Here is a 27,121-nt window from a genome sequence, read left to right on the forward strand (position 1 = left end):
CCTCGGATTAGGATGTCTCCCAGATGCGCAAAAAAATGCTTCCGGCCCCTTTTTTATATGCAGGCGAAATATGCATCTAAGCTGCAGTTCTCTGCGTGTGCAGCCATCTGTTGACTGTAGCTTTCAGTTCAGCCCTAGCACTCGACGAGGAAAGACCTCTTACTCTCGAGTCTGCTCTGCGCCAACATTTTTCATACAACTTGTAATCTTTTTGCTTTAATAAATACAGATTATTTTCACTCTAAAATCGATTGAGTTTATTTTGCTTGATAAATTCATTAGGAAGCCTTCAGGGAGGTAGGAAGAGAGAAAGACAGAGAGAGAGAGAGAGAGAGAGAGAGAGAGAGAGAGAGAGAGAGAGAGAGATTAGATTAAATAAGCTTTATTTCTGTACATTGTGTTGTACAATTCAAAAATAACAGTATAAAGTAAAACCAGTTATAATTTGTGTGTGTGTGTGAGAGAGATGATATATATAGAGTGAAAGTGAAATGATATATATATATATAGAGTGGAGGAATGTAAGTGTTTGTGAGATGATTATGAGTTTTCAAGTGCATAAAAATATTCTTTAGCTAATTGTTTGAAGTGTGACATGGATGCAGTGTTGCGAAGGCGTGATGGTAGCGAGTTCCAGAGGTATTAGGCGCTTATATGAAATGAACCTTTCAGCGTCTCCGTCTTGAAAGTCGGGATGTACAGAGGCGTCACCTCCCCCCTCACAGGCCTGTGCGCGACGTGAAAGTCAAAAAAGGCCAAGATGTAGGAAGGCACAGCTGTGTTTAACAGTTTTCGTAGAAAACAGGCTCCAAAGTACTTTCTACGTCCGGCAGTTGTAAGCCATTGCAGTTCACGCCTGTAGGGGGTGATGTGCTCGTCCCTCCTTACACAATAGATGTATCGAATTCCCGTGTTTACGAGTCTCTGGAGTTTTGTGTCAAGTTCTTGGGTCAGGTCACAGTATACCAATGAGCAGTAGTCGATGATTGGAAATAGGAGTGCTTGCACGAGATGTTTACGCACCTGAGATTAGTACTTTTCCTGAAAAAGTAAAGCCTATACATTAATGAGTGAGCACGTTTGCATAGTTGTGTAACGTGCTCTTTCCACGTTAGTTTGGAGTCAGGCACCAACCACAGATTGCGCACGGATGATTCATAGTCGACCCGGGCTCCCCCTATGTTGATGTAGGTGTTAGCAACAGTTGGTAAAGCATTAATGTAGTAGGGGGAGCCCAGGACAATTGCCTTAGTTTTCAGGACATTAAGTTTAAGGTGATTTTGTGCAGCTCAGCCCATTATCCTTTCGGCATTAGTTCTCATCTTGTCAGAACGAGAATCGAGCTCCTCAAGGTGGCATTGGCTGTATATTTGCAAGTCATCCGCATAGATTAGATGGGACACACCTGAATCCAGGCAAAAACCAATGTCATTGAAGTACAACGCGAACAGCAGGGGACCTAGAACCGATCCCTGCGGGACACAGGTGTTCAGGGGCTGGGAGGTGGAGAGCTCGTCGTTGTCACCAATAACGGCCTGCTTTCTTCCCGTAAGGTAAGATGCAAGCCAGCGGATGACCTGCTTGGAGAAACCGAAAGAGGATAGCTTTCTCAGGAGCCTGACGTGACACACCGTATCAAACGCCTTGCTGAAATCAAATAGAAACAGAAGCGTGACTTTCTTTTTGTTTATGCGAAGCCTGACATCATCAGTCAGCTTAATTAAGCTAGACTGTGTGCTGTGACCGGTGCGGAAGCCTGTTTGTAGGTTGTCAATGAGTAGTCTTGATTCAAGATATTCCGAGACTTGCCTGTGCACCAGCCACTCCAGCGCCTTTGATAAAAAACAGAGGAGAGAAATTGTACGGTAGTCAGTCAGGGCTGTTGGTGAACTGACCTTGTTCAGTGCTCGCACCAGCGACATCTTCCAGGCAGAGGGGAAACGTGACTCGCTTAAGGACAGGTTGAAAATCCGACATAGTAAAGGAGTGAGTACGGATAGTGCCTTTGAAATTACAACCTGTGGGATGCCATCGTTGCCTCTGGCCTGGGTGTGGAAGTGCGACACAGCAGCCAAAACGTCTGATTCTGTAATAACCTTGAAGTTGAAAAGCTCAGGGAAGTCTAGACTCTCGAAGGTACGCAGAAAAACCTCAACTGCAGGAGCCAGTGGATCATTTGAGATGGAACTAAAGTGTTTGTTGAGGTCTACTGTAGAGAAGCGAGAAGGTGATGGTGCTTTAGAGGTGGTGATTCCAAGGTTCTCAAGCTCTCTCCAGATCTCAGCGACATCAGTTAGGGTTGACAGGCGTGAATAATAATAATTCAGCCTGGCCTCCTCAACCTGTCTGTGAGCGTCGTCCCTTGCTACTCTATAATAATATCGATCACAAGGTAGATGAGTTCTGCGAAACATTCTGTAAAGTCTGCCCCGTTCAGTCAAGAGGTCACGAAGAGCCGTGGTAAACCACGGGTGACGTTTACGTCTTGGAGTAACAGTCCGTGATGGGGTGAGATTATTTATGGCGTTCGTTGAGCTAGCGTTAAGATGGGTGATGCATTCGTCGAGTGATGACATAGCGAGAGATGACCAGTGACATGTGCCAAGGAAGTCCCTTAGCTTCTCGGCACAGATTCCCTTGTAGTTTCTGTAAGAGTATGCTTTAGGTACGTAGCGTGGGATCTGTACGTCGAGAGTGGCAGTGATTAGGTCATGGCCGTTGATGAAAGGAGTATCAGTCTTGTAGTGTGATAGAAGGCGATCCTGCTCATCAATTAAGCAGAGGTCAAGCCAGGTGTCGGAGTCCTGTTTATGGTGCGTGGCACCATAAGGGACCGATAATAAGGAGTTTTCCTCAATATAGGCCTTGATGAACTTGGCATCTTCGGATGAGGAGAGTTGGTCAGCGTTGAAATCACCCATAATGATCTTTGTGGAATAGTTGTGCATAAAAGTAGTCAGCTGTTCAATGAAGTTATTATCCTGAATAAAAGGGGCATGTGGTGGACGATACACGACTCCCACAAAGATGGGTGAAACTCCCTTCGCGGAGACCTCACAGAAAAGGTACTCCGGTTTGCCTGGCTTGCCCGACCAAGCTCCATCAGAGGATGATAATACGTTTGCAGTCAGTGAGTGATGTATATAGAGGGCCACACCTCCCCCATTCCTGTTTCTGTCACGTCTGTAGAGAGTATAGTTTTCCAGTGAAGGGATAGAAGTTACCTTCTCGTCAAGCCAGGTTTCCGTCACAGCTATCACGTGAAAGAGGGGACGAGTGGACAAGAAGAGCCTGACCATCTCAATGTGACCCGTAAGAGAGTTCGCATTGAAATGGCAGACTCTTAGACCCTCAGATAGAGTTACCTTAGGAGTGATTGAAGATGTGGTGGACGATTCAGATGATGGTGATCTACGTGGAATGAGGGGTGTGTACTTCAGTTGGCTGTGATCGAGCCTAAAAATTTCTTCAGATCTTGATCCGACGCAATTTTCACAGCACGATCCTCCTTCTTTAGCTTGATGTATATTCGACCATCCCTCACAAACGTGGTGCAGCCGTGCTCTCTTGCAGCCTCCCTTACAGTTTTGCGGAGCCGAAGGACATCAGACGGCAACCATTCGTTGACGTTGATGAACGAATCCGGAAGCGGTAGTGCAACGCGGGCCTTATGCAGCAATTCGCTAGACAGCTGCGTAGTATGTAGCTTCCGAATCTTGATTTTTGCAGAGATGAGCGAGTGCATGAGCGTCCTGGATAGTGAGACTGAGAGCGGCAACCTGACTGCTCCAGGGCTTGCATCAGAAGCGCCCGCAGTGTCATTGCGGGCTACTCTCACCCTTCCCAGGGGTCGCACATAGATAATGTCTCTCTCCGTTAGCTCAGCGTCCAAGGGCCGAAGAGCTGTATAGGCAAGGTGCCTTAAGGATGTCGTCTCCGAAAAGGTCAGGCCGGTTATGACCAATTCTGCAGAGAGCTTTGCCTGGGACGCACAACGCCATCCAATTGCGCCTGGATTCTCGTGATGGCTTCACGGAGCTGCTGGATGGTCTCAGTGTACAGCGCCGGAGCATTCGATGGAGACGAAGAAGAGCCAGCGCCACTCGCCAGCAGTTGTTCAAGCTTAGCTTTAATCTCCTCCTGCTCATACCTCAAAGCAGCCACATCCCCTTCCACCACTGTTACACGGTTAAAGCCGTTGGGAAGACTCTTCCGCTGTAAAAGGTTACTCGAAAGAGTGAAGAGAATATTAATAACTAGTATTATTGCACAGAGCGAAATAGAGTGCGTGCTTAGCTTACCACCAGCGCCAGAGAGAAAGAGAGAAAGAGTAACGTCTTACTAATTTTATCTATATTTTATTTGATCGGTTGTTGACGCGTAGGTATGAGCATCTGATTTTAAAGATTTCAAATAGATGTTTTTAAATATCGCCCTATTTTGTCAAGGAAATTTCTTTTTCGGCAAAATCCTTTTTAATTAAAGTAATGGGAACGCAATAAATGTAACGCTATAATCCGGAATGCATTGTCCTTGAATATGAATTGACTGATAAAATTAATATATGTAAAGTACTATAATATAATAATAATTAAAATTGATATAAATAATAATTTTATACGAATAATATGAAAACCAACAATATTATGAGGCAATATATATACGTAATACATATAATATATATGTGTGTGTGCGCGCGCGTATGTGTGTTTGTGTTAGTGAGTGTGTGATAAATGTGAAACGAATACGGTACCACCAGCGGAGTTATATACATGCGTTGGCGTTTTAATGTTTATGTACGCGTGCAGTAGCGTTTGCGCGTATATATACGCGCGCAGTAGGGTAGAGGTGTATGTACACATTCGCAGTAGCGCTGGGGTGCACGTACACATGCGCAGTAGCGTAAGAGTGTATATACACCTGCTCAATAGTGCTCAGGTGCATGGACACATGCGCAGTAGCGTTAAGGTAGATGTACACATGCTCCCCCATTGTGACGGTATTGTGACCACACTGTTTCCCCTTCAACTGAAAGTAACAGCTATCCCTAGATCGAAGGCATATGGCGAAATCGATCCAACAATCACCACAGAGCAATTACTAGCAGCGTGGAAAACAATTAGGAACAACAAGGCTCCAGGCCTGGATAACATACCCAATATTGCATTAAAACAAGCTATACAGGCACACCCCGATGTCTTTGTGGACCTGTATAATTCATGTCTCGAAAAAGGGACGTTTCCTAAGAACTGGAAGAAGCAATGCCTGGTACTACTACCAAAATGAAATAAGCCACCTGGATAAGCTGCCTCATACAGACCACTCTGCACGCTGGACAACCCGGGCAAGATTTTCGAGCACATAATTGGGGTTAGAATATACCAAGTCATTTAAAAACCAGGTGGAAAAAAAGATATACATGAAGGCACCGGTGCCCAGAACAAAAATAGAAACCCACGAGAGAGACCCACCAGGCCTAATGCACTTGTTATAAAAGCTGCTGAGGGAAATTCGTACGCTGATATTTTGAGGAAAATAAACCCCAATCTGTTGGTGATTGGTAACAGTAAATAAGATACGCAAAACGGTGGCAGGAGATCTTCTTTTAGAGCTACGTCACACCAAGTAAGTTAAAATGCAGGAACTTCAAGAAGCGGTTAAAGTAGTGCTGGTAGACGAAGCCACAATTAAGAGGCTTCAGCATGAAGTAGTCTTTGAAATAAAGGATCTTGACATGCTAACCTCTAATCAGGATATTCTAGAAGCCCTGAGTAGGGAGTTTTCAAAAGAGTAGGAAGTAGTAGAGGAGACAGCTGTACAGACCCTTCGGAAAAGCTATGGAGATACGCATACCACCGTCGTACAGCTGCCTGCACAGATTGCCCAAAAGGTGATCGCATGGGTAAAGATCAAAGTAGGTTGGGATAATTGCGAACATCTAAATGCTATAAATGCCTAATTTTTGGTCGTATCTCAAAAAAGTGTACAGAGACGTACGACAAAAGTAAATGCTATTTTAAGAGCGAAACGGAAGGACATGCAGCGAAAAGTTGCACGGACGAACTGATTTGGATTCTCTGCCGGGGAAAGGATAAAGAATTGAAGAGTGACCATGCAGCTGGTAGCTGCCCAGTCTACCGAGCCGCATTATAAGAACTAAAGAACCAACGAAAATTAAGATAGTGCAGTTTAATCTAAACCACTGTGAGACAGCACAGGACCTACTCAACCAGTATATCCGCGCAAAAAGAGGTAAACGTTATCTCAGTTATTGAACTGTCTAGAACGGCGAACAGCAAGGCGAAGCAGGTGACGGTAAACATCACCCGAGCATGTGACGCCGCTAACGTTATCTCAGTTATTCAACTGTCTAGAACGGCGAACAGCAAGGCGAAGCAGGTGACGGTAAACATCACCCGAGCATGTGACGCTGCTATGCCTGGAAGAGTGACATACAGTATAAGACCACCAGTATACTGGTGGGACAAGGAGATTGCGAGTCCGCGTAGCGAGTGCCACTAGACCAGAAGACGAGAACAACGGGCGAGAAAGAAATACTATAAAACTAGTAGAGGCCAGAAAATAGTAAATGCCCGCGGATAAGAAATTAAGAGCGCTTAAATGCGTCTTAAGAAGAAAATCTGTGAAAACAAACGACGAACGACGGTGCCTTAAGGAATTACAGGACGAGGTCGACCAGGACCCTTTGGGTCGACCGTATAAAATAGTAATGAAGAAGATTAAAGGAAGCTACGTGCCCCGAACTATTACACTAGGTAGTGACCACACTGTTCCCCAGACAACTAGAAGAGCCAAGTGTCATCCAAAGAGGTGTAAATGACGAGGCTATTGCACCGATCACGATTGAGGAATTGTTAGCCACCTGCAGAAGGGTAGGAAACAACAAGGCCCCAGGGCATTCCAAATATTGCATTGCTGCTGCCAGGTCGGTGATCCCACTATGCTGGGTCACCGTCAGGAGGATGACTCCGTTGTTGGTGATAAGCGTACTGAAAGATGGCGATCAGCTGGTTGCGATGGCTGCTGGATCCGGGACAATGAGCGTCGGCAACCGTCGGCGTCGTCGTCAGCGTCGTCAGCGTGTTGTTGGCCGTGGGTGCGGCTGCTCGCTGTGCCGTACGTGACGCGAAAAGGTGAAAGAGTAGGGCACGCGCGACATGACGCTGCTTCGGAAAATGACCGTTTCTAGCGTGAAGCGCGGGGCGCATGTCAGCGATGCTGAAGTTCATGGCTGCAAGGCTGCTGCTGATGCTGCGTTGGGCGGTGTTGAGCCTCAAGGAGCCTTCCCGTGATGACAGTGGACGCGGCATCGGCGCGCTGGCGATGATGTTGCTGATGATGACTTCGCTGGCGTATTGTTTTAGTTGACACGCAGCTGAACATGGCTGCTTGCGTGCGAGCAAGCCAGCAAGGCGGGCGAGCGACGCGAAATGGCGGCTTAGCGCGACGCGACGGTATTCTTAGCGCCGAGCAACAGGCTTCGCAAGGGCGTAATGAGAAAAGCGACTCGGTCCTCACGAAAGGATCTGCCTGTCCTGATGATGATGCTGCGAGGCGCTGGAGTCGATGACGATGGCCGTAACGTCGGAAACTTGCTGTTGCTGCTGTTGCTGGCTACCGCGTCGTTCGCCATTCGTTCGATGGTGCTAGCTGACGCAGCGTCCGTGCGTCGATAATGTTGGCAGTTTTTTAAAAACATAACCTTTAATTTAAGCAGATAATGTAAACACGTTTCGTCTGCGCAGCATGTAGAAAACTGTGGAAAAGCGATACTCAACTATTTCACATATAGCTTGTGCGGCTTCACGGTCCTGTCACGCATGAATACTCACACGTATATAACGTTGCTAGTTATAATGCAATCGATGCATATGTCGCAGAATACGCGCATAGCAACAGCTTGAACTCGTCCTGAAGCCTGTTTCTTTCAAATCAGCACAACCTCCCTTCCACGATTTCTGGGGAGTCTATAAAAGGGAATGCATGCGGCCGCTCGCTCTCAATTCCGCCACTCACGATCTAGCATTAGACAGGTAGTTTTGATTTGGAGATGACAGATAGGATCGTATACTTAGAGACGCTCATATTTCAAGGTCACTTTAACACACGTTTCTCTCCTTTATACAATCAATCTATTGTAAATTACAATTAATAAACAGACATATTCACCGATAATCTCTTGTGTTCATTTATTACCCCGTTATTTTTGCAGCAACCGTAAGCTTAACACCTCACGGAGAACAAAACCATCGACCCTCGCACGCAACAGTCCTTTTACTTTTGGGCTGGAGAGACAACTTCACGGTCCTTTCACACTAAAGAGAAAAGTAGAGATACTGTTTTGAGCGTTCATGATATATACACTTGTTTTTTTATGAAAATAAGGCTTATTGTAAGAGTAGTTTTGTCGATTGCACGCAACAACGAAGTGGTGCTGCGAGCGACGGGACTGTTCCTCTCTCCGGCGCAAGCGACGGTAAGCGCGGCAAGCATGTCTGTCTTCGACAGTTGACGAGAGCGGACCGCATTTGCGAGTAAAACCGTGTCGAGTCCTTCAGAGTATTATAGTATGCGAATTGTCTTGAATAAAGACAATTCGCATACTATGAGTGTCCAGAGTGAATCTTGTGTCTGTGTCAAGTTTATTGAACCAGCCCTCGATATATAAACCTCTGATATACAACTACAAGGAGTGTGCGCGCGAACAAAGCCATTCTAACCCTACACTTATTTACAAATACTTTCGATGAAAATCATAAAGTAGCTTAGAAAACATACTAATATGCCAACAAAACTCATGAACAATAAGGATAAGCATTCTTTTCTATATCATGAAAAATCCAAACACCAATATAGAAGTAAATAGTGTCACGGGCGCTGCGACTTCGTCTGATTTTCAAACTTTTTTTTTCAATTTTCAAACTCGCCTTCGTTGCGCAACCATGCCACTTGATCATTTGAAAAAAATATATAGTTTTTCAGAAATTCTCAACATTATAAAAAAAAACCGAATCCAGAATCAGAAAAGATATATGCTACAAAATGTTATTACAATCTGTCGCGTAGAATTACGATAGTATACATACATACATAGATACACATAGAAATCTAAAAATATATGATTTGAACTTTAAACATCTCCAAATATGATTCTATGAAGTTTTTTAAAACTAAAAATTTTACTATTATTAAGCTTTCTCTAGGAGAAAGCAAAAATTAGTAACACATTTTTGGCCGGCTAAATTTTAATCCTTATTTAAGGGCATTTTCAAAGGAAACATAAATAACCAAATAAGAAGATTTTTTCATACGAAGATAACGTTTTTGCTTCATCTATAATGAGTTATCACGTTTAGCTGTAATACATCTCTTTAAGTAAAAATCACAAAGATATAAAAATGTGTTAATTACCTTGACTGCCAAAGAATCATCATTGCTAACTATGTTTTCTCCTAAAATTCGAACATGCTGTAAAAGATTTGTAAAACTGACTTTCTCAATCAAGCAATCAGCATTAGAAAATTCTGGTTGACGCATCGTATAGTATGGATACATTTTTTCAGCCTGTTGTGGCGTATAAATAGATACAAATGACAGTTTTGAACTCCATGAAGATTTAAACACATTACCCTTCTGTACACCTAAAATAAATAAAACAATATGAAGACGATTAAATTTTAAGCAATGTATATGCAATTGCGATTTCTTTCAAGTATATTTAATTTATAAAATTTATAATAGTGCATTATGCAACAAGGGGTAAAAGTAGCAGATTTTTCCCGCTGGTGAGTTTACTGCCCAAGCGAGTAGATTTTACGCGAGGGCGCGTATTCTGCCCGAGCAAAACGAGTATTAATAAACTAAGGGAAGCGAGGCAGTAATCACTTAAGGAACAAATATTCTAGCAAGGGCACTAATCACCCTAGGGAAAATCTACTTTCGTCCCGTGTCGCATATTGCATTTCATTCCACGTTTTGCCGAAAGGCCACTTTTCAAGCCTGAAAAACGTAGTAAAAATGTTCAAAATATTCATATTAAAAAAATCACGTAAATTCTCGTATCTTATCGCAAATTTTGATTTATTTCTTTCATTTTTTCCGCAAATTTTCCGTTTTTTCAGCAATCCTCATTTTTACTGCAAATTTTTCATTTTTCAGAATCAGCAAATTTTAAAATTATTTCGCTACTCGTAATACAGCAATTATGGTTTACAACATTTCCACATTAGGTCGAGGTGCCTCGCCAATTTATGACTAAACACGAACTGTTAGTGTTACTTACGGTAATGCAGTTTTACACGTATTACACATAACGTATTACGGGCGAGCGCATCTTTATCTTCCGATATTCAATCTTATTGCAGCCGTTGGTAGCGCTGGCTACTGTATACCGTACTATAAAAGTTATTGGCGAGCCGGAAAGCATAGATGTTCCAACAAGTGTTACGAATGTATGTCGTCGTCTCCCTGTAGTATAACAGATGTTTAAAATATCCAACGACTATTTAGACTATTTTTTAGCAATAATTGTTAAGCTAATGGTATTAAAAAAGGAGCGTACAATAGGAACAGTAGCATGTGTAGCAAACTTAAACTTTGTAAGAATAATTTAAATAAATTTACATAGAAAAGATCCACATAAGTGCGGTATATCTATTTTCCCAACACGTGCATGAAATAGGTCTTTTTCATGCCTAAAAGTAGCGTAGAAAATCGTCCATTCCAAGTGTGTTAAAAAAAGTTTGAGCTGAAACGGAGAGAAAATAATGTTCTCCCCTCTGTTAATACCCGTTTTTCAAATATCTCAAATTTTCTCAAATTTTTGAATTTATTCAAATTTTTGAATTTTTCAAATATCTCAAACTTTTCAAATTTTTTGTGCACGACATGAAATGCACGATCTCCTACCTAACTTTTGCGCATAAAAAAAGTCCCTTTCATTACCTTGTTGGAAAAAACACGGTGTGTAACACGGGAATAGAAGCTATGTTAGACTCGGGTGAGGTGTTTTCAGCACTCGTCTACGTCTCGTGCTGAACACAGCACCCACGTTTTACAGTGCTTATTTTCTCCCCTTGTTGTACAATGTACAATTGCATAACGTTTAAGTCACGGGTAGCCATCAGACACCAACGTCATGTACAGCCGATCAAGAGCTCTAACTCAACAAATTTGGTTCTATTTTGTTTTACAATTTTGAAACATAAGTTCATCACGTCATATCGAGCACGCAGGATGCGGTCAGGAGGAAAGACTTACAGAAGGCATAGTAGTTGATGATTACTATGCACTACAAGAAAATGATGACCACCGTGGTATTGTAATTTACTTTCATAGCTGTTTTTAACACGGTTGTCCTCAATGCTATACAGTAAACAGAGATATAAATTTGACAAGTGGTGAATCGATAGATGCGAGATACAAGAAGGCGTTGGCAATTAGTTAAAGAGTAATGACAGCGAATTACCAACTTATTGAAATATGGGAATGCTAATACAATACAAAAATCTCATAAAAAAAACTACGGCGATTTGTTAATAGAAATAAGATAATTATAAAAAAAAACCGCTTGAATAAACATGATATATGTTTGAATGCAGGTCTACGATCTGTGGCCAAAATCTGCCTCAATTCTCTGTAGGGAAAGTTTGGTCGACGCGAGATTTTGACAAGAACACTACACGGAAAAAAAGTGAGCCTGGGGGGACACCGGCACTCGTGTGCAGAATCAGGAAAGCTGAATAATGCCGATACAGCGTATACGCGTGCCATTAGGGCACACAATCGTTTCGAATGAAAACGGTCTGAGCGAAGTCGATGCAGCGCAGACCCGGTGCTGTTTTGGCACCAGTTCTTTCGCTACCTCGTTCGCAGCGCGCTCTCTTCGAAACATGCACGCGCATAGTTCTAGTTGTGGCTAATTATATATTTGTTATAATTTTGTTCAAAGATGTATCAGTGATACACCTTTAAATAAAATTATGACAAATATCACAAGCCACAATTCCAAATAGTTACCAGAAAATAACCTTTATTCCGCCCCGGGTAATTTATTACCTGGCCAAGCGAGCATTATTTTTTTGGCATTACTGAACAGCTTAGCCCGAGATCTTGAATTAAAAAAATATTGCAGAAAATGACCGTCCCTATCGATAGATACGAGAATTTTAGGTTTTTTGCCGGATTTTCTTATTCTAGACGATTCTTATGCTATTTTTAATTGCTTGTAGTCGTCGTATCCTATTTTAAATCATCTAGAATGAGAACAACCGAAAATTCTCGGCCTGAAATTACAAAGCCTATAATTTAAATTTGAATTTCTTAGCTAAATAATTACAGCACCTACTTTTAAACGTAACTTATGAGGCAGTAGGCCATTTGGCGTAAATGAATTTAAAAATTCTATTAGTAACATCTTTTTATTATCATCTTCGCATGAATTACGGACACTTAGATACTCTCTTACATCGCCTTGCATCTTATTTAAAATTTTATTATTAATTTTTAGTACATCATTGTTTTTTGGCGCTAAAATTACTCTTTCGCCAAGTTTATTGGCATTATTATTATCAAAGCAATCTCCATAAATTTCCATAATTAAATCCATAATTATACCCATGACTTGTTAAAATAGAATTGATATGTTTTAGTGAGATATTTTTACCTATTTCTTTAGTTAACAATGGACTGTAAAAATATGCTTCATATTTTTCTAATAATTCTTCAACATTTACTGGGCGATGAAATACGCATATATAACCGAACAGGTTACATAGAGCTTAGGAAATTTAACCTTGATTGCTTATTCCAAGCGTTTGTCCAATTCTTCATCCGTGGTTCTAGCTACAACTACTTTATGAAATGTTGAGTATGTAACATTTTTAAATGATTTCAATCCTTCATAAGTTTGAGCCCCTTTTACATGTAATAACAGTAATCTTAAAAAAATCTTTGACGATCCTTCAGATTCAAAAAGTACATTCTACTTATAATTGGCTTCCAAACTCTTTTTCTTGGTGCCCATTTCTTGGTATTTCATACAAGTACTGTCTAGCTTGCGGATCGTTTGCATTCAGTTCAAATCACGAAGTCTAAGTTATTATTAATTAACTCTTCTTCTGATCTTTCCTTAAAGAATACCAACTGATCATTTTTTAAATGTACAGCTAATCGGTAAATTACCTGTGATAAAACGTACATCGCATAATGTAGTAGACGATACATCGCTTCTGGAGGGTTTACATATCTTGTAATTAAATATTGTTTTATTTTATCGTAGTTGAAATTTTCTTTTTTTACATTCGTTTTCATTATTACCTTGACTCATTTTTATAAATGCACATTCATGCCCCTTATAACAATATTTAAATAAATAATTGACACATTGAATAGTTGAAAATACTCCAACATTAATATGACAATTAAATTTAAACAATAAATACGGATTATATGGAACCACAAATCGATTATCAGCTATATTGTTTTTATTGAAACAAATTTGTTTTCCATTGTTACTTTGTCGATAAGGGGATACTCATTATTATTAAAAGTAGTTTGCTAATTAAACTGTTTCGGAAAGTGGTACATTTTTTTGTTCTGCTATTCATACATGGTGAAATTAATTTATTTTTACCACAAGAGCCATGCATCATTGATTGCTTAATGATATTATGGTACATTAGGTATTTCATTTCATCATGTATTTCTGCACTTATAAGTTTACCAGTGCACAATATACTATTTTATTAGAATTGTGTATTAATAACTATTGTTTTAATTTTAATAAAAGTTACAAGAAATAACATTTTCATGATACGTGCACAAAAAAGATCACTCTCCATCATGTAAAATGAATGGAAAATCAAGTTTTTCTTAGCAGCGGGAAAAAAACTACTGCCTTGGAAGAAAAAACACTTTTTCCTCCCAAGGGAGTGACTCGGGTGATGTTTTGAGCACTCGTGTCCGTCTCGAGCGCCTACGGCGTCCTCGACTCCCACTCGTGCTCAAAACATCATCCTTGCTAGAAAAAGCCAATTTTCCCCCTAGTTGCACACTATACTATTGCTACTAAATCAGGTCTATTTTGATAGCTGATTCATTTTTTCTCGAATTTTGTTTAATTTTCTTCAATTTTGGGTTACATGTCATAGTAATAAAAATTAAAACATTAAATCTAAAAATTTCGGTGTAACGACTGTGGACTTCCTGAAAATGTTAAAGGTAATATCACCATTTTTCCAATTTTCACGTTTTCATCGTTACTTTTATTTTTTAAGTGATTCATGACACCTTTGTATAAATCTGTTGTTAATTAGTGTTGATTTTTATATAAAAAAAATAATTGTGAAATCTTTTACTCAAGCATCAACAATGTATTGTTGAGTTGATTTTCCTAAATTTAAGTAAGGATAAAAATCGTAGCATTGAAATAGTGTTTTTGTTATTTTTATTTTTCATATTGGGTATCCATCTAAAACCTTCATTAGGATACATAAGTGGATATGACATATGATCTACACGTTTACTAATGTACGGTATATAATTAGGTGCTCTACGTTTTAAATATATACATACATCTCGATCTTCTGGTAGTTGACCATTTTCACCTACAAATACCACAGCTACTTCATCACATTTAGCTACGTTATATCTACGTTTATTATGATAAGAATCGCGTGTTAGATACATTATAATTTCTTTACTGTTAAACTCAACGTTGTGGTTTTTAAAACGATTTTGTTCATCCATTTCGACTTCGTGTATCATTTTGTATGTACATATTTACTTGTCGAAATAATTATCTTATTTCTTTAATAGCATTAAAGAATATGACACATTAGTTTTTAATCGTGATTGCGAGGCGATTTCATTATCAATGATGTATAGTTGCCCATATCTTCTGGCTTCGTTTTCGTCTAGATGTATAGTATAAATATTGTGGAAAATTTGACCACTTATTCAAAAAACTTGAGGGCCTTTCTCGAAAAGAGCGTCAAATCTAGCTCCAAAACTTGCGGAGGCAAGTGTATTATTAAACTGTCTAATATTATTTGAAAAGTGTTTACTTTCGTCGGTATTTCCAGAAACTAATTATTTTAAATGTTAAGGATAAGTGATATTTTCAGATGATACAACGTTCCCCCTATTGCAACAATTAGAAAACTTTTTATCGCATAATAATTCGAATTTGGAATGTTTCGCATTACAGAGTTTACATATTTCACTCATGCTACCCAAATCATTCTCCATAATTGCTGATTCATTTTTTTGTAAATATTCTTATAATCTTATTACATTTAAATTTTCTTCAGAGCTATAAATATATATACCTAATTAACCGAGCGACGTTAGGAGTAAGGTAACTGTTCGAAAATTAGTTTAATATGCGAAGAGAGAGCGAGAAGATTCGAGAAGCTTGTCATCTTAACCCATTAAAGCCCATGCTAAGACTGGTTGAGATAGCGACAAACAAACTGTGCTATCCTTTGCATAAGCGAAAAATAAAATATACGTATTTTTTCTTATGTCATTTGCAATTGTTTATAACAAATTATTTAAACAAATTACAAAAAAATTGATAATTTTAAAAATCTGAATGCGGGAATCGATTCTGGAGGTAAAATCGAGAAGAAAACCTATATAACACTTTTTGTCAGAGTTCAATTTGTTATCTTTATGTAGAAATAAACTATTGACAAATAAGTGTTTTCATTCTCTTGCATGGTATGTGGAATCATATCAGTATTTTTTACTGATAAATTTTGAGATCTTATACTGTAATTGGATAAGTTTATTTCATTTCGCAAATCCTTCCGTGTTAGAGATCACGTTTGAGTGGCGGGCTAACGGTTGAAAACATTCATGGAATTTTTTGGAATTGGAATTTCAACATGTCGGACAAGAACCGAATGGTATTGTGAGAAATGTTCTATACCTGTTTGCAAAAGTCATAAAGTAGGACACGGCAATGAACAATAATTCAATCCCACCGAACATATTTACAATAATTCATGTGAATATTGATGGATAAATACAATAATTAGCTTCATTCTATACGATTTTTTGAAACACTCTCAGGAGGCCGAATGTTTCTTCCTACATTACAATAACTAATTGGCCTCTGACAGAAAAGTGTTATATGGGTTTTCGTCTCAATTTTACCCCCAGAATCGATTTCCGCATTCAGATTTTGAAAATTATATATTTTTTTGTAATTTGTTTAAATAATTTGTTATAAACAATTGCAAATGACATAAGAAAAAATACGTATATTTTATTTTTCAGCTATGCAAAGGATGGCACAGTTTGTTTTTTGCTATTCCAGATAGATTTTGCTTGGGACTTGACATGGTCACTTTTTCTCCCCAACATGCAATTGTTTATTCCTACATTACACTAACAAATTGAACTCTGACAAAAAAGTGTTATATAGGTTTTCGTCTCGATTTTACCTCCAGAATCGATTCCCGCATTCAGATTTTGAAAATTATGAATTTTTTTGTAATTTGTTTAAATAATTTTTTATAAACAATTGCAAATGACATAAGAAAAAATACGTATATTTTATTTTTCACTTATGCAAAGGATAGCACAGTTTGTTTGTCGCTATCTCAACCAGACTTAGCATGGGCTTTAATGGGTTAAGTTCAAATTCGACGGTTTTCGCTAGCCCGCACGGCACCAATGAGGTTGCCATGGCAACACGCGCTCGCTCGCTCCTACTCTGTCTTTCTCCGCCTGTTTCGCGAGCGGTCTTGTGCCGCTTGCGCTGATTTGTGTTAATCAGTTATCGTATTGCCGAAGCGCTGTGAGGACTTGCCTCACAGTGACGACCGTTAAACAATATCGTTTGTTAAGGCGTCAGTACTTTTAACACTGTAGCCTTCATTTCTTTTCCGTAGTTTAAACACTTGTAAATACACTCTATCTTTCAATAAATATCAAAGCCTTTTCTTACGGCATATTAATTCAAGTTAACGGTTGAGAGTGTTTTTGTTTATTGCCAACTAGTCCTTCGAGATCCACAAGTCTCTAACATCAGTTCGAGAGACTATAATTATTGGTAGCAGAGCGTGCACTATCGTGGCATTAAGTGTATTGTGTACGGAGAGGTTTTTTGCATAGTGAAGGTGTGTTAAAGTACTTCGGCAGCCGTTCGACTATTCGAAGTCGCAACGGTCGGAGAGCGTCCAGAATCTTCCTGGAACTCGCTCTCGCAGTTGGCCGAAAGGGGCCTAGCTGCCTGTTGTTGTTGTAACAATTTAGACGTTTAGACGGTTAGAAGTATTTGTTTGTTTAGAGGTTAGACGTATTAGAAGTTTAGAGGATTAGAGGTTAGAGGTTTAGTGGCTAGAGGTCAACGGTCAAGATTTGAACTTCGAAGGACGCCAAGAGTTAGCCATTTGGGGCACAACGAGGGGAAATAAGAAGAAGACGGCCATATTGGTACCTCATTCCCGCCAACTTCGGACGACGCAAAGTCATCACGGGAGTCGACGGCACCGGCGTAAAGGAGGTTTGAATTTCATTCTCGCTCTTTCTCTCTCGCTTGCTCTGTCTCGCTCTCGCTCACTTGGCGTCATTAGGCCACGTTGAGGCAGCGGCAGAGCGGTGTTCGCTTTTAGTGTCTCTCTCTCTCTCTCTCTCTCTCTCTCTCTCTCTCTCTCCCTCTCTCTCTCTCTCTCTCTCTCCCTCTCTCTCTCTCTCTCTCTCTCTCTCTCTCTCTCTCTCACGTGAGTACAACAGTCTGCTTTCCTCTGCTTACTTTTCTAAGATCTATTACTGCCGCACGCTGCCTTCGGGCCTATTGTTTTGTAGTTTGTTGCATGCGCCTTTCTGCAACCTTCATCGTGAGATAATAATCACTGGAAGCTGCAACTTCTTTCAACTTCTTCTTCTTGGGAGGATTTACATCCATTCTGGCGAGGACAGTGAGCGGGCCACTATCATCTCCACCGAAGCTGATCTTGAGGCTTTTTTGGCCCGAACGCCGCCAACAGCCAGCATGGACATCAAACACTAAGACACACACCTATCATCCCGCCAAAACCACCATCTAAATCATTCATCTCATCGACATCTGCCTCCAAGGTGTCTCTGTCTGAGGGACTTAGGGTCTGTCATTTCAATGTGAACTCCCTTACGGGTCACATTGAGATGATCAGGTTCTTCTTGTCCACTCGTCCCCCCTTTCACGTAGTGGCTGTAACCGAGACCTGGCTGAGTGACAAGATACTATCCATCCCTTCACTGGATGATTACACTTTGTACAGACGGGACAGAAACAGGAACGGTGGAGGTGTGGCCCTCTACATTCATCATTCACTGACTGCTAGCGTTATCTCGTCATCTGACGGCGAATGGTCGGGCAAGCCGGGTAAGCCGGAGTATATTTTTTGTGAAATCACATCTAAGGGAATATCGCCCATCTTCCTGGGAGTTGTGTATCGCCCTCCTCACTCACCCTTTATCCAGGGATCTAACTTCATCGAACAACTAACAATGCATATGCACAACTACTCTGCGAAGGTCATCATGGGAGATTTCAATGCTGATTAGCTTTCCTCATCTGAAGACGCAAATTTCATCAGGGCTTTCATTGATGAGAACTCCCTTATTTCTGTACCATATGGTGCAACCCATCACAGACAGGACTCTGACACCCGGCTTGACCTATGCTTGATTGATGAGCAGGATCGCCTGCTCTCACACTGGAAGACTGACACTCCTTTCATCAACGGACATGACCTGATCACGGCCACACTCGACGTACAGATTCCACGCCACGTACCTACTACATACTCTTACAGAAACTACAAAGGAATCTGTGCTGAGAAGCTAAGGGACTTCCTTAGCGCATGTAACTGGTCATCCTTCGCCACGCCATCACCTGACGAATGCATCACCACTCTTAAAACCAACATCTCGAACGCCATAAATCATCTCGCCCCATTAAAGACCGTGGCACCTGGACGTAAACGTCACCCGTGGTTTACCGCGGCTCTTCGTGACCTTTTAACTGAAAGGAACAGACTCTACAGACGTTTTCGCAGAAGTCGTTTACCGTGGGACCTATACTTTTATAGAATCGCGCGGGACGACGCTCATAAACGGATTGAGGAGGCCAGGTTGAATTACTACTATTCACGCCTGTCCTCCTTGACCGACGTTGCAGAGATCTGGAGAGAGCTTGGGAATCTTGGTATTACTACTTCTAAAACTCCTTCATCTGCTCGGTTCTCTCCGGATGCTCTCAACGAACACTTTAGCTCCATCTCAAATGACCCTCAAGCTCCATCTGTTGAGGAGTATCTGCGAACCCTGGAGAGTCTGGACCTCCTTGAACACTTCATCTTCAGGGAAATCACAGAATCGGACGTGTCGGCTGCAGTAACACACTTTAACACCCAGGCCAGAGGAAGTGATGGCATCCCACAGGTTGTAGTTTCTAAAGCACTGCCAATACTCGCTCCCTTACTCTGTCAAATTTTCAACCTGTCTCTGAGCGAGGCACGCTTCCCCTCCGCCTGGAAATCATCGCTCGTAAGAGCACTAAATAAAGTCAACTCTCCAACAGCTGTAACCGACTACCGTCCGATCTCTCTACTCTGTTTCCTGTCCAAGGCGCTGGAGTGGCTGGTGCACAAGCAAATTTCTGAATATCTTGAAACAAGGCTTTACCTTGACAACTTCCAAACTGGCTTTCTCACTGGCCACAGCACGCAGTCTGGCTTGATTAAGCTGACTGATGATGTCAGGCTTGGGATAGACAGGAAGAAAGTCACTCTGCTACTTCTATTTGACTTCAACAAGGCGTTTGATACAGTGGGTCACGTCAGGCTGCTCGGAAAGCTATCCTCTTTCGGCTTCTCCAAGCAGGTCATCCGCTGGCTTGTATCTTACCTTTCCGGAAGAGAACAGGCCGTCATTGGTGACAACAACGAACTCTCAACATTCCTATCACTAAACACCGGTGTTCCACATGGGTCAGTTTTGGGCCCCTTGTTATTCGCGTTGTACATCAATGACATTGGCTTCTGCCTTGATTCAGATGTATCCCATCTAATCTACGCGGATGACTTGCAAATCTACTGCCAATGCCCCCTTGAGGAGCTCGACTCCTGTTCTGTCAGGATGAGTGCTAACGCCGAGAGGATAATGGGCTGGGCAGCACTAAATAGGCTTAGGCTGAATTTCAGTAAGACTAAGGAAATCGTTCTGGGTTCCCCCTACTATATCAATGCTCTTCCCTCTACTGCCAACACCTATATAAATATAGGGGGAGCCCAGGTCGACTACGAATCATCTGTACGCAATCTGGGGTTGGTGCTCGATTCCAAACTATCATGGAAAGAGCACGTCACACAAATTTGCAAACGTGCTCACTCTTTAATGTATCGTCTCTACTTTTTTCGGAAGAGCACTAACTTCAGATTGCGCCAACACTTAGTGCAAGCACTCCTGTTTCCCGTCATCGACTACTGTTCACTGGCTTACTGTGACCTGACACAAGAACTCGACCTGAAGCTTTAGAGGCTTGTGAACACGGGGATCCGTTATATCTACGGTGTAAGGAGGGACGAGCACATCTCCCCTTATAGGCGTGAGTTGCAATGACTTACCACCGCCGGACGTAGGAAATACTTTATGGCATGTTTTCTTAGAAAAATCTTTAACACCTCAGTACCCTCTTACTTATTAGCCTATTTTGATTTCCATGTCGCGCTCAGGCCTGTGAGGGGTGAGGTGACCCCCCTGGACATCCCACCCTTCAAGACGGAGACGCTGAAGAACTCATTTTTCATCAGCGCTTCCTACCTCTGGAACAGCCTTCCATCTCACCTACGTAACACCCTGTCCATATCACACTTTAAATAGGCGGCTAAAAATCCCTTCTTCAATTTGGAAAATACATAAACATGACGCAAACATTTCATCTTATCTCACTTAATTCCATTACTCACTTTCACACTTACACCCTGACACAACAATTATTATCTTTATTTCACCAAACTACTATAATGTATATGTACAACATAATGTACAAGAATAAAACCAATCTAAATCTAAATCTAAAAATCTCTCTCTCCCTCTCTCTCTCTCTCTCTCTCTCTCTCTATCTCTCTCTCTCTCTCTCTCTCTTTCTCTCTCGTTCGTGCATTCGCACTAGCAGCTGTGCGCAGTTCATCGGCCGGCGCAAGTTCGCTCGCTCGACGCGTCGCTCGTTGCTCGGCTCGCCGTCCGGACGGGACGGGCATTTTCGCTGTCGTACGTCGTTAGGCCGCGGAGGCCGCACCACACAGCGTATTTCTTCGCGCATTGGCGTCTCGAAGGCCATATTGAATAGTGTCCGTGTGTATGCGGACCTTCGGCGTCACTTAAGCATCCCGTTTATTTTTTTGACTCGCTCTCTACTCATAGTTCGATCGCTGCTAGAATTTCTGAATCAAGTATTATTCGTATTTGATCGAGTTGGCACTCTCTAACAATGGCTGATGCGGCTGCAGAATTAGTTAAGCAGAAGCGCATAAGCGGGTTCTTGCTGAATTTCAAACGTAACACGGCAAGATTAGCGGAATCTGCTCGCACGCTGCCGCACATGCGCACGCGTTTGAGTTTGTTAGAGTCGTATTGGTCCGAGTATGGCGAGGCGTACTTCGAGAACGACGAGTATCTGGAGGTTGAGTCGAGTTACGTGGAGAGTAAAGCAAAAAAAGTAAATTTTCCGGAAAAGCCGAGGAATGGGAGACCTTCAAGGAGCAGTTTTCTTCGATGGTGAAAAACAAGGCCAACTTACCGGATACTATCAAGATGCAATATTTAGTAGACTCGGTTGAAGGGCCTGCAGCGCTCAGAGTAAAGGGTCTTCCGTTGACGGGTGCTAGTTTTGAGTTGGCTTGGCAAAAATTGATGCGCAGGTACGATAACCCTACGAGACGCATGCATACGTATATGGAATTGCTGATAGATATGAAACCGGTTAAGCGGAAATCTTCAGGAGAGTTAATCGAGTTACTGGATAAGGCGGAAGCCGCGCTTAAAACCATCAAGGACGTAGGTTGCCCGTGCGAACATTGGGACAGTTGGCTTATCCATATGGTCGAGCGCAAGTTGGGTAATGTGACGCGAGAAGGGTGGCGTATTTCGCAAGAGCCGGTGGTAGGTTTTTCGACATTTTCAGCTCTCACAAATTTTCTCGAAACTCGTGCGTCCTCGCTTGATCAGGATGCAGATGGTGATGCGGAGTCGCCTACCAAACAATCTAGTCATAAGGGTAATGGTTCGAATCGTTCGTCTCGGCGTGAGTCAGTCTCAGCCAACGCAACTAGCACGTCGTTTGCTAAAGGCAATCGCAATGCCTCTGTAAAATGCAGCTTATGTAGGGGTCCTCATCAGCTTCAAGCGTGTTCAAGGTTCAATGGTATATCGACTTTCGCTCGTTTTGAACATTGTAAAAAGGAGAGATTGTGTCTCAATTGTTTGAGATCTGGACATTTTTTGGCTGATTGCACCTCTCAGAATCGTTGCGCCAATTGTAAGGGCAGACACCACACGAAGATTCACTCGGATCGACGACAAGGAGAGGCTGCGGATTCTTCAAATTCAACAGGTCAGAAGGGCTCTTCTAGCGCGCCTGGCAAGTCAAGTATGCTGGAGGTATCAGCAAGTACAACAGTGGTGGGTAGGACCCGGTTGATGGCCACAGACAAGGTCTTACTTCAATCCGTAGATGGTAATTCGATGTACACTAGATGCTTGATTGATCCGTGTGCAGAGGTCTCTTTTGTCACGCAAAGAGTTGTGCAATGTTTGTCCGCCAAGATTAAGCCTGTTTCTGTGTCTGTGGTTGGTGTCGGTGCAGGTCCTTCTGCGGTGTCAAAGGATGAAGTTTTTCTTCAATTAAAGTCCAGGTTGAACACAGAATTTTGTTTGGAGTTTTCGGCGTTGGTGTTGAGAGAAGTAACGGGATTTTTGCCGCGAGAGGAGGTCGTAGTGTCCAATTGGGATCACATCAGGGGCTTGCAGCTTGCTGATCCAGATTTTGCTTACTCAAAGCGGATAGACTGCGTGCTCAGCGCAGAGGTGTACGCTGCTATCATTCGGCCAGGGCTCAGAGTTGGTGCAACTGATACTCCTGTTGCGCAGGAGACCGTTTTTGGGTGGATTTTGACGGGTAGAGCGTCTTCCGCTCCTGAGTCTGATAGAGCTCAGAGCGCTCAGGCCTGTCATGTGTAAGTTGAGCCATCAATTTCCACGTTAATAGAGAGGTTTTGGGAAATGGATGAGATTTCCACCTCTAAAGTTTTGTCCGAGGAAGATCAGTATTGCGAAGATTATTTCGCAGATACTGTTTATCGGGATTCCAAGGGCAGATTTGTCGTTCGCTTACCCTTCTCTGAGAAGTTGTCAGAGGTTTCTTTTGCACACACGAGGCAGATTGCTGTGGCATGTTTGCTCCGCTCAGAGAAGCGTCGAGCGCAGGATTCTAGAGTAGATAGTGCCTATAGAAAATTCATGGAGGAGTATCTGACTTTAGGTCATATGGAGCCTGTAAATAGTTCGCATCGAAAGGACAATACGTTCTATTTTACTCATCACCCAGTTTACTCGGCTGAGGTGGGGCCGGAAGGCAAATTTCGTGTGGGTTTTAATGGTTCCTTTGGAAAAATATCACTGAACGACGTTCTTTTAACGGGTCGCAAATTGCAGTCGGATGTCACGATTATTATTTCGATGTGGAGATTTTCGAAGATTGTATGTCGAAAAATAATAGATATCGAGCGAAAGATTTATTAGAGATTGTACATACAGATGTTTGTGGGCCTTTTCAAAATACGGGCTTTAGAGGAGAAAAATATTTTATTACATTTATAGACGATTACAGTAAGATTGCGAGAGTATACCCAATAAAATCTAAAGCAGAAGTGTGTGAGTACATTAAATATTATGTAAATGAATGTGAGAATTTAATAGGAAAAAAAGTAAAATATTTAAGATGTGACAATGGAAAGGAATATTTAAATAATGAAGTTTTTAATTATGGAAAAAGTAAGGGTATCGTTATTTCTCCGTGTCCTGTATATGTTCATGAATTAAATGGTGTAGCAGAAAGGTTTAATAGATCGATAATGGATATGTCGCGTTGTTTATTAGAAGAAGCACAGATAAGTAAAGTATATTGGCCAGAAATAGTTCAAGCGGCAACTTATTTGAAAAATCGAACGTTGACGAATACTATTGAAGAGAAAACACCATATGAGATATTTTTCAGAAAAAAACCTGATGTTTCACATTTAAAAATTTATGGTAGTAAAGTCTTTGTTAGAAAGCCAGAACAGAAAAGAATTTCAAAATGGGATAAAAAAGCTGAAGAAGGAATTCTAGTCGGGTATAGTGAAAATGGGTACCGTATATTAATAAATAATAAAATTATAGTAGCAAGACACGTGGAAGTTATAGAAGAAAAGGAAAAATGTATCGGTTTAAATAGCGATGAATCTTATGAAGATGAAAATGAGAGTAAGTTTTATAGCGAGAAATCAAATGATGAAGTTTTTGAAAGCCCAATCAAAGATAAAATTAAAATTAATGAACATGAAAATCAGCTAAAAATTCCTAGAAGATCAGAAAGAGTTAGAAGTAGTCCTGAATATTATGATGAATATAGAATGAAAAATAAAATTGTTGCGAATTTTTGCAAAACTGATGTTCCTGCTACATTTGAGGAGGCGATTCAAGCGAATGAGAGTAAAAAGTGGATAGAAGCAATGGATAAAGAAATGAATAGTATTAAATTAAATAAAACTCGGGAATTAGTCGATAGTAAAGAAAAAAGGGCCATTGATGTAAAATGGGTGTATAATAAAAAATCGAATGGTACATATAAAGCTAGATTAGTAGTTAGAGGTTTCCAACAAAGAGATGAAGTAGATGATATATATGCTCCTGTTGCAAAAATGCAAACGCTAAAAATCTTATTAGTTTATTGTTGTAAAGTGGGTTTGCATATAGAACAAATGAACTGATAGAGTGTGTAAATTAATAAAAGCATTATATGGCTTAAAAGAAAGTCCCAGGGCTTGGTATGAATGTCTAGATAAATTTCTAATAAAATTAGGATTTATTAGAAGTAATATTGATTATTGCTTGTATACATTAAAATTAAAAGAAGATACTGTTTATTTGCTTTTATATGTCGATGACTTATTAATTTGCAGTAAAAATAAAGAAATAATAGAAAAAGTAAAGAAAATGCTGTCTGAACGATTTAAAATGAAAAATCTCGGAAAAATACGAGAATATTTAGGGATTACCGTAAAATACGATGTGTTATGTAAGGAAATGAAATTATCGCAAAAAGATTATATTATTTCATTAGCTGAAAAATATGGTGTAGAAAATTGTAAAGCGTATAAAACACCAATAGAAGTAAACTTAAAACTCAAGAAATCCGATGATTGTGAAAGAGATATCAAATATAGAAATTTGATTGGTGCTTTGTTATATATAAGTTCGGCTACAAGGCCAGATATAAGTTTTGCAGTAAATTACTTGAGTAGATTTCAAAACTGCTATAATAAAACGCATTTTAAATATGCTTTGAGAATTTTAAAATATTTACATGTGTCTCGAGATTTAAGTTTATCTTATAATGGAAATAAAGTTTGTGATATACTTGATTGTTACGTAGATGCCGATTGGGCAGGCGATAATAATGATAGAAAGTCAACAACCGGCTTTGTGATACGATTATTCGGTAACGTTGTGTATTGGAGGTCAAGAAAACAAAAGTCTGTTACAAAAGCGTCAACATTTGCCGAATACGTTGCTTTATCAGAAGCAGTAACTGAAATTAAACTAGTCACAGAGTTATTAAAATGTTTTGATATTAAATGTAGAAAACCAGTGAATATATATGAAGATAACACTGGAGAAATTAATATAGCAACGTACGGCAATTTTACTAAAAACTCTAAACACATAGAAGTTCATTATCATTTTGTACATAAGAGCGTAAATGAAGGTAAAATAAATATTGTAAAAGTCGATACAAATGAAAATATTGCTGATATATTTACGAAATCATTAAGTAGAGAAAAGCATGAAAAATGTTGTAAAAGGTTAAATTTGAAATAAATGATAATATTGTAAAATAGCACAAATGTAAGGAGGCGTGTTAAGTATAAGTACATTTGTGCTAGTGCACGAGTCAGCGGTGTTCGTGTGAGCGCGTGATGTATGAGTGAGAGAGAGTGGAAAAGGAACTCTAGTTCCAGGACGCTCGCTTGAAAGAGAGTTGTCAGAGACTATATAGAGTCCTCGGTAGTAGCATCACGCTTAATATAATTATTATCTAGTCTTATGTTTTATTATATTAAATTACACTTAATAAATACTTAATAGTGTATTTATTTTCCACCACCTTATCACAGTTATTGTCTCAGCGTAGTAAACAAGAAAGTATTCATTTTTGCAATTTTACTATTTGTATCTAATATCATAAGTTGAGTTTTTATAGGTACAATAATTTTTTATTTATTGCCGCAAATATGTTTTTTTTTTATAAAAAAAAACGGTTTTTAAAAAATATTTGTAATCAATAATATTTTTTTTCAACTAATATTCATCAAAAATATACAAAAAGATTCATAGCTTAAAATTGCATGAAAATACTGCAAAGCATGATCATGAAAATTTTGACCAGTGACCGTCCCGACTCAAGCCCTAAAGTTTTTTGCCTACGGATCCATTTCAGCTCTTTATTGCCCCGGGCAAGGTGCTAGCTCAAAATGTCGGTCAAAAGAAAATATTTTTGAAATGAAAAAAAAACCTATAAAATATTTCTAGGTGAATGACGCCTTGGTCGATTGTTGACAAAGAGTTAAACTTCACTAAATTGAAAATTCTAGTTCCGTAACTTAATATTTGTGGGCTGTATGAGGCTCTGAATATAACAAAAATGGCTGTGTTTGTCCTTAATTATCTCAGCTTTGAACAAACCCATTTTAATGAAATTCAGTTCTATAATATTCTGAATTGATGGACAACACGTACAAAAAAAATTATTGACCTTACTACGTTACATCATGCTTAAAAAAAA

General features: G+C 40.3%; 1 protein-coding gene across 10 annotated transcripts in view; it reads right to left on the reverse strand.

Moving 5' to 3' along the window:
* LOC100679705 (nuclear pore complex protein Nup98-Nup96) overlaps nucleotides 1-27,121 on the reverse strand; it is a 429,239-nt gene that overhangs the window by 135,494 nt on the left and 266,624 nt on the right. For 9 of the 10 annotated variants that reach the window (XR_004345266.1, XM_031928065.2, XM_031928066.2 and 6 more), the window contains one exon: nucleotides 9,433-9,662. The exons of the other annotated variant lie outside the window; for it this stretch is intronic. Coding sequence is in view for 8 of the 9 variants with exons in the window: in XM_031928065.2 (XP_031783925.1) it covers nucleotides 9,433-9,662 (230 nt within the window). In the remaining variant the exon portion in view is untranslated. The remainder of the gene's footprint in view (nucleotides 1-9,432; nucleotides 9,663-27,121) is intronic. 10 annotated transcript variants of the gene reach the window in all.

The sequence above is a fragment of the Nasonia vitripennis genome (assembly GCF_009193385.2).
Source record: "Nasonia vitripennis strain AsymCx chromosome 4 unlocalized genomic scaffold, Nvit_psr_1.1 chr4_random0003, whole genome shotgun sequence".
Lineage (NCBI taxonomy): Eukaryota > Metazoa > Arthropoda > Insecta > Hymenoptera > Pteromalidae > Nasonia > Nasonia vitripennis.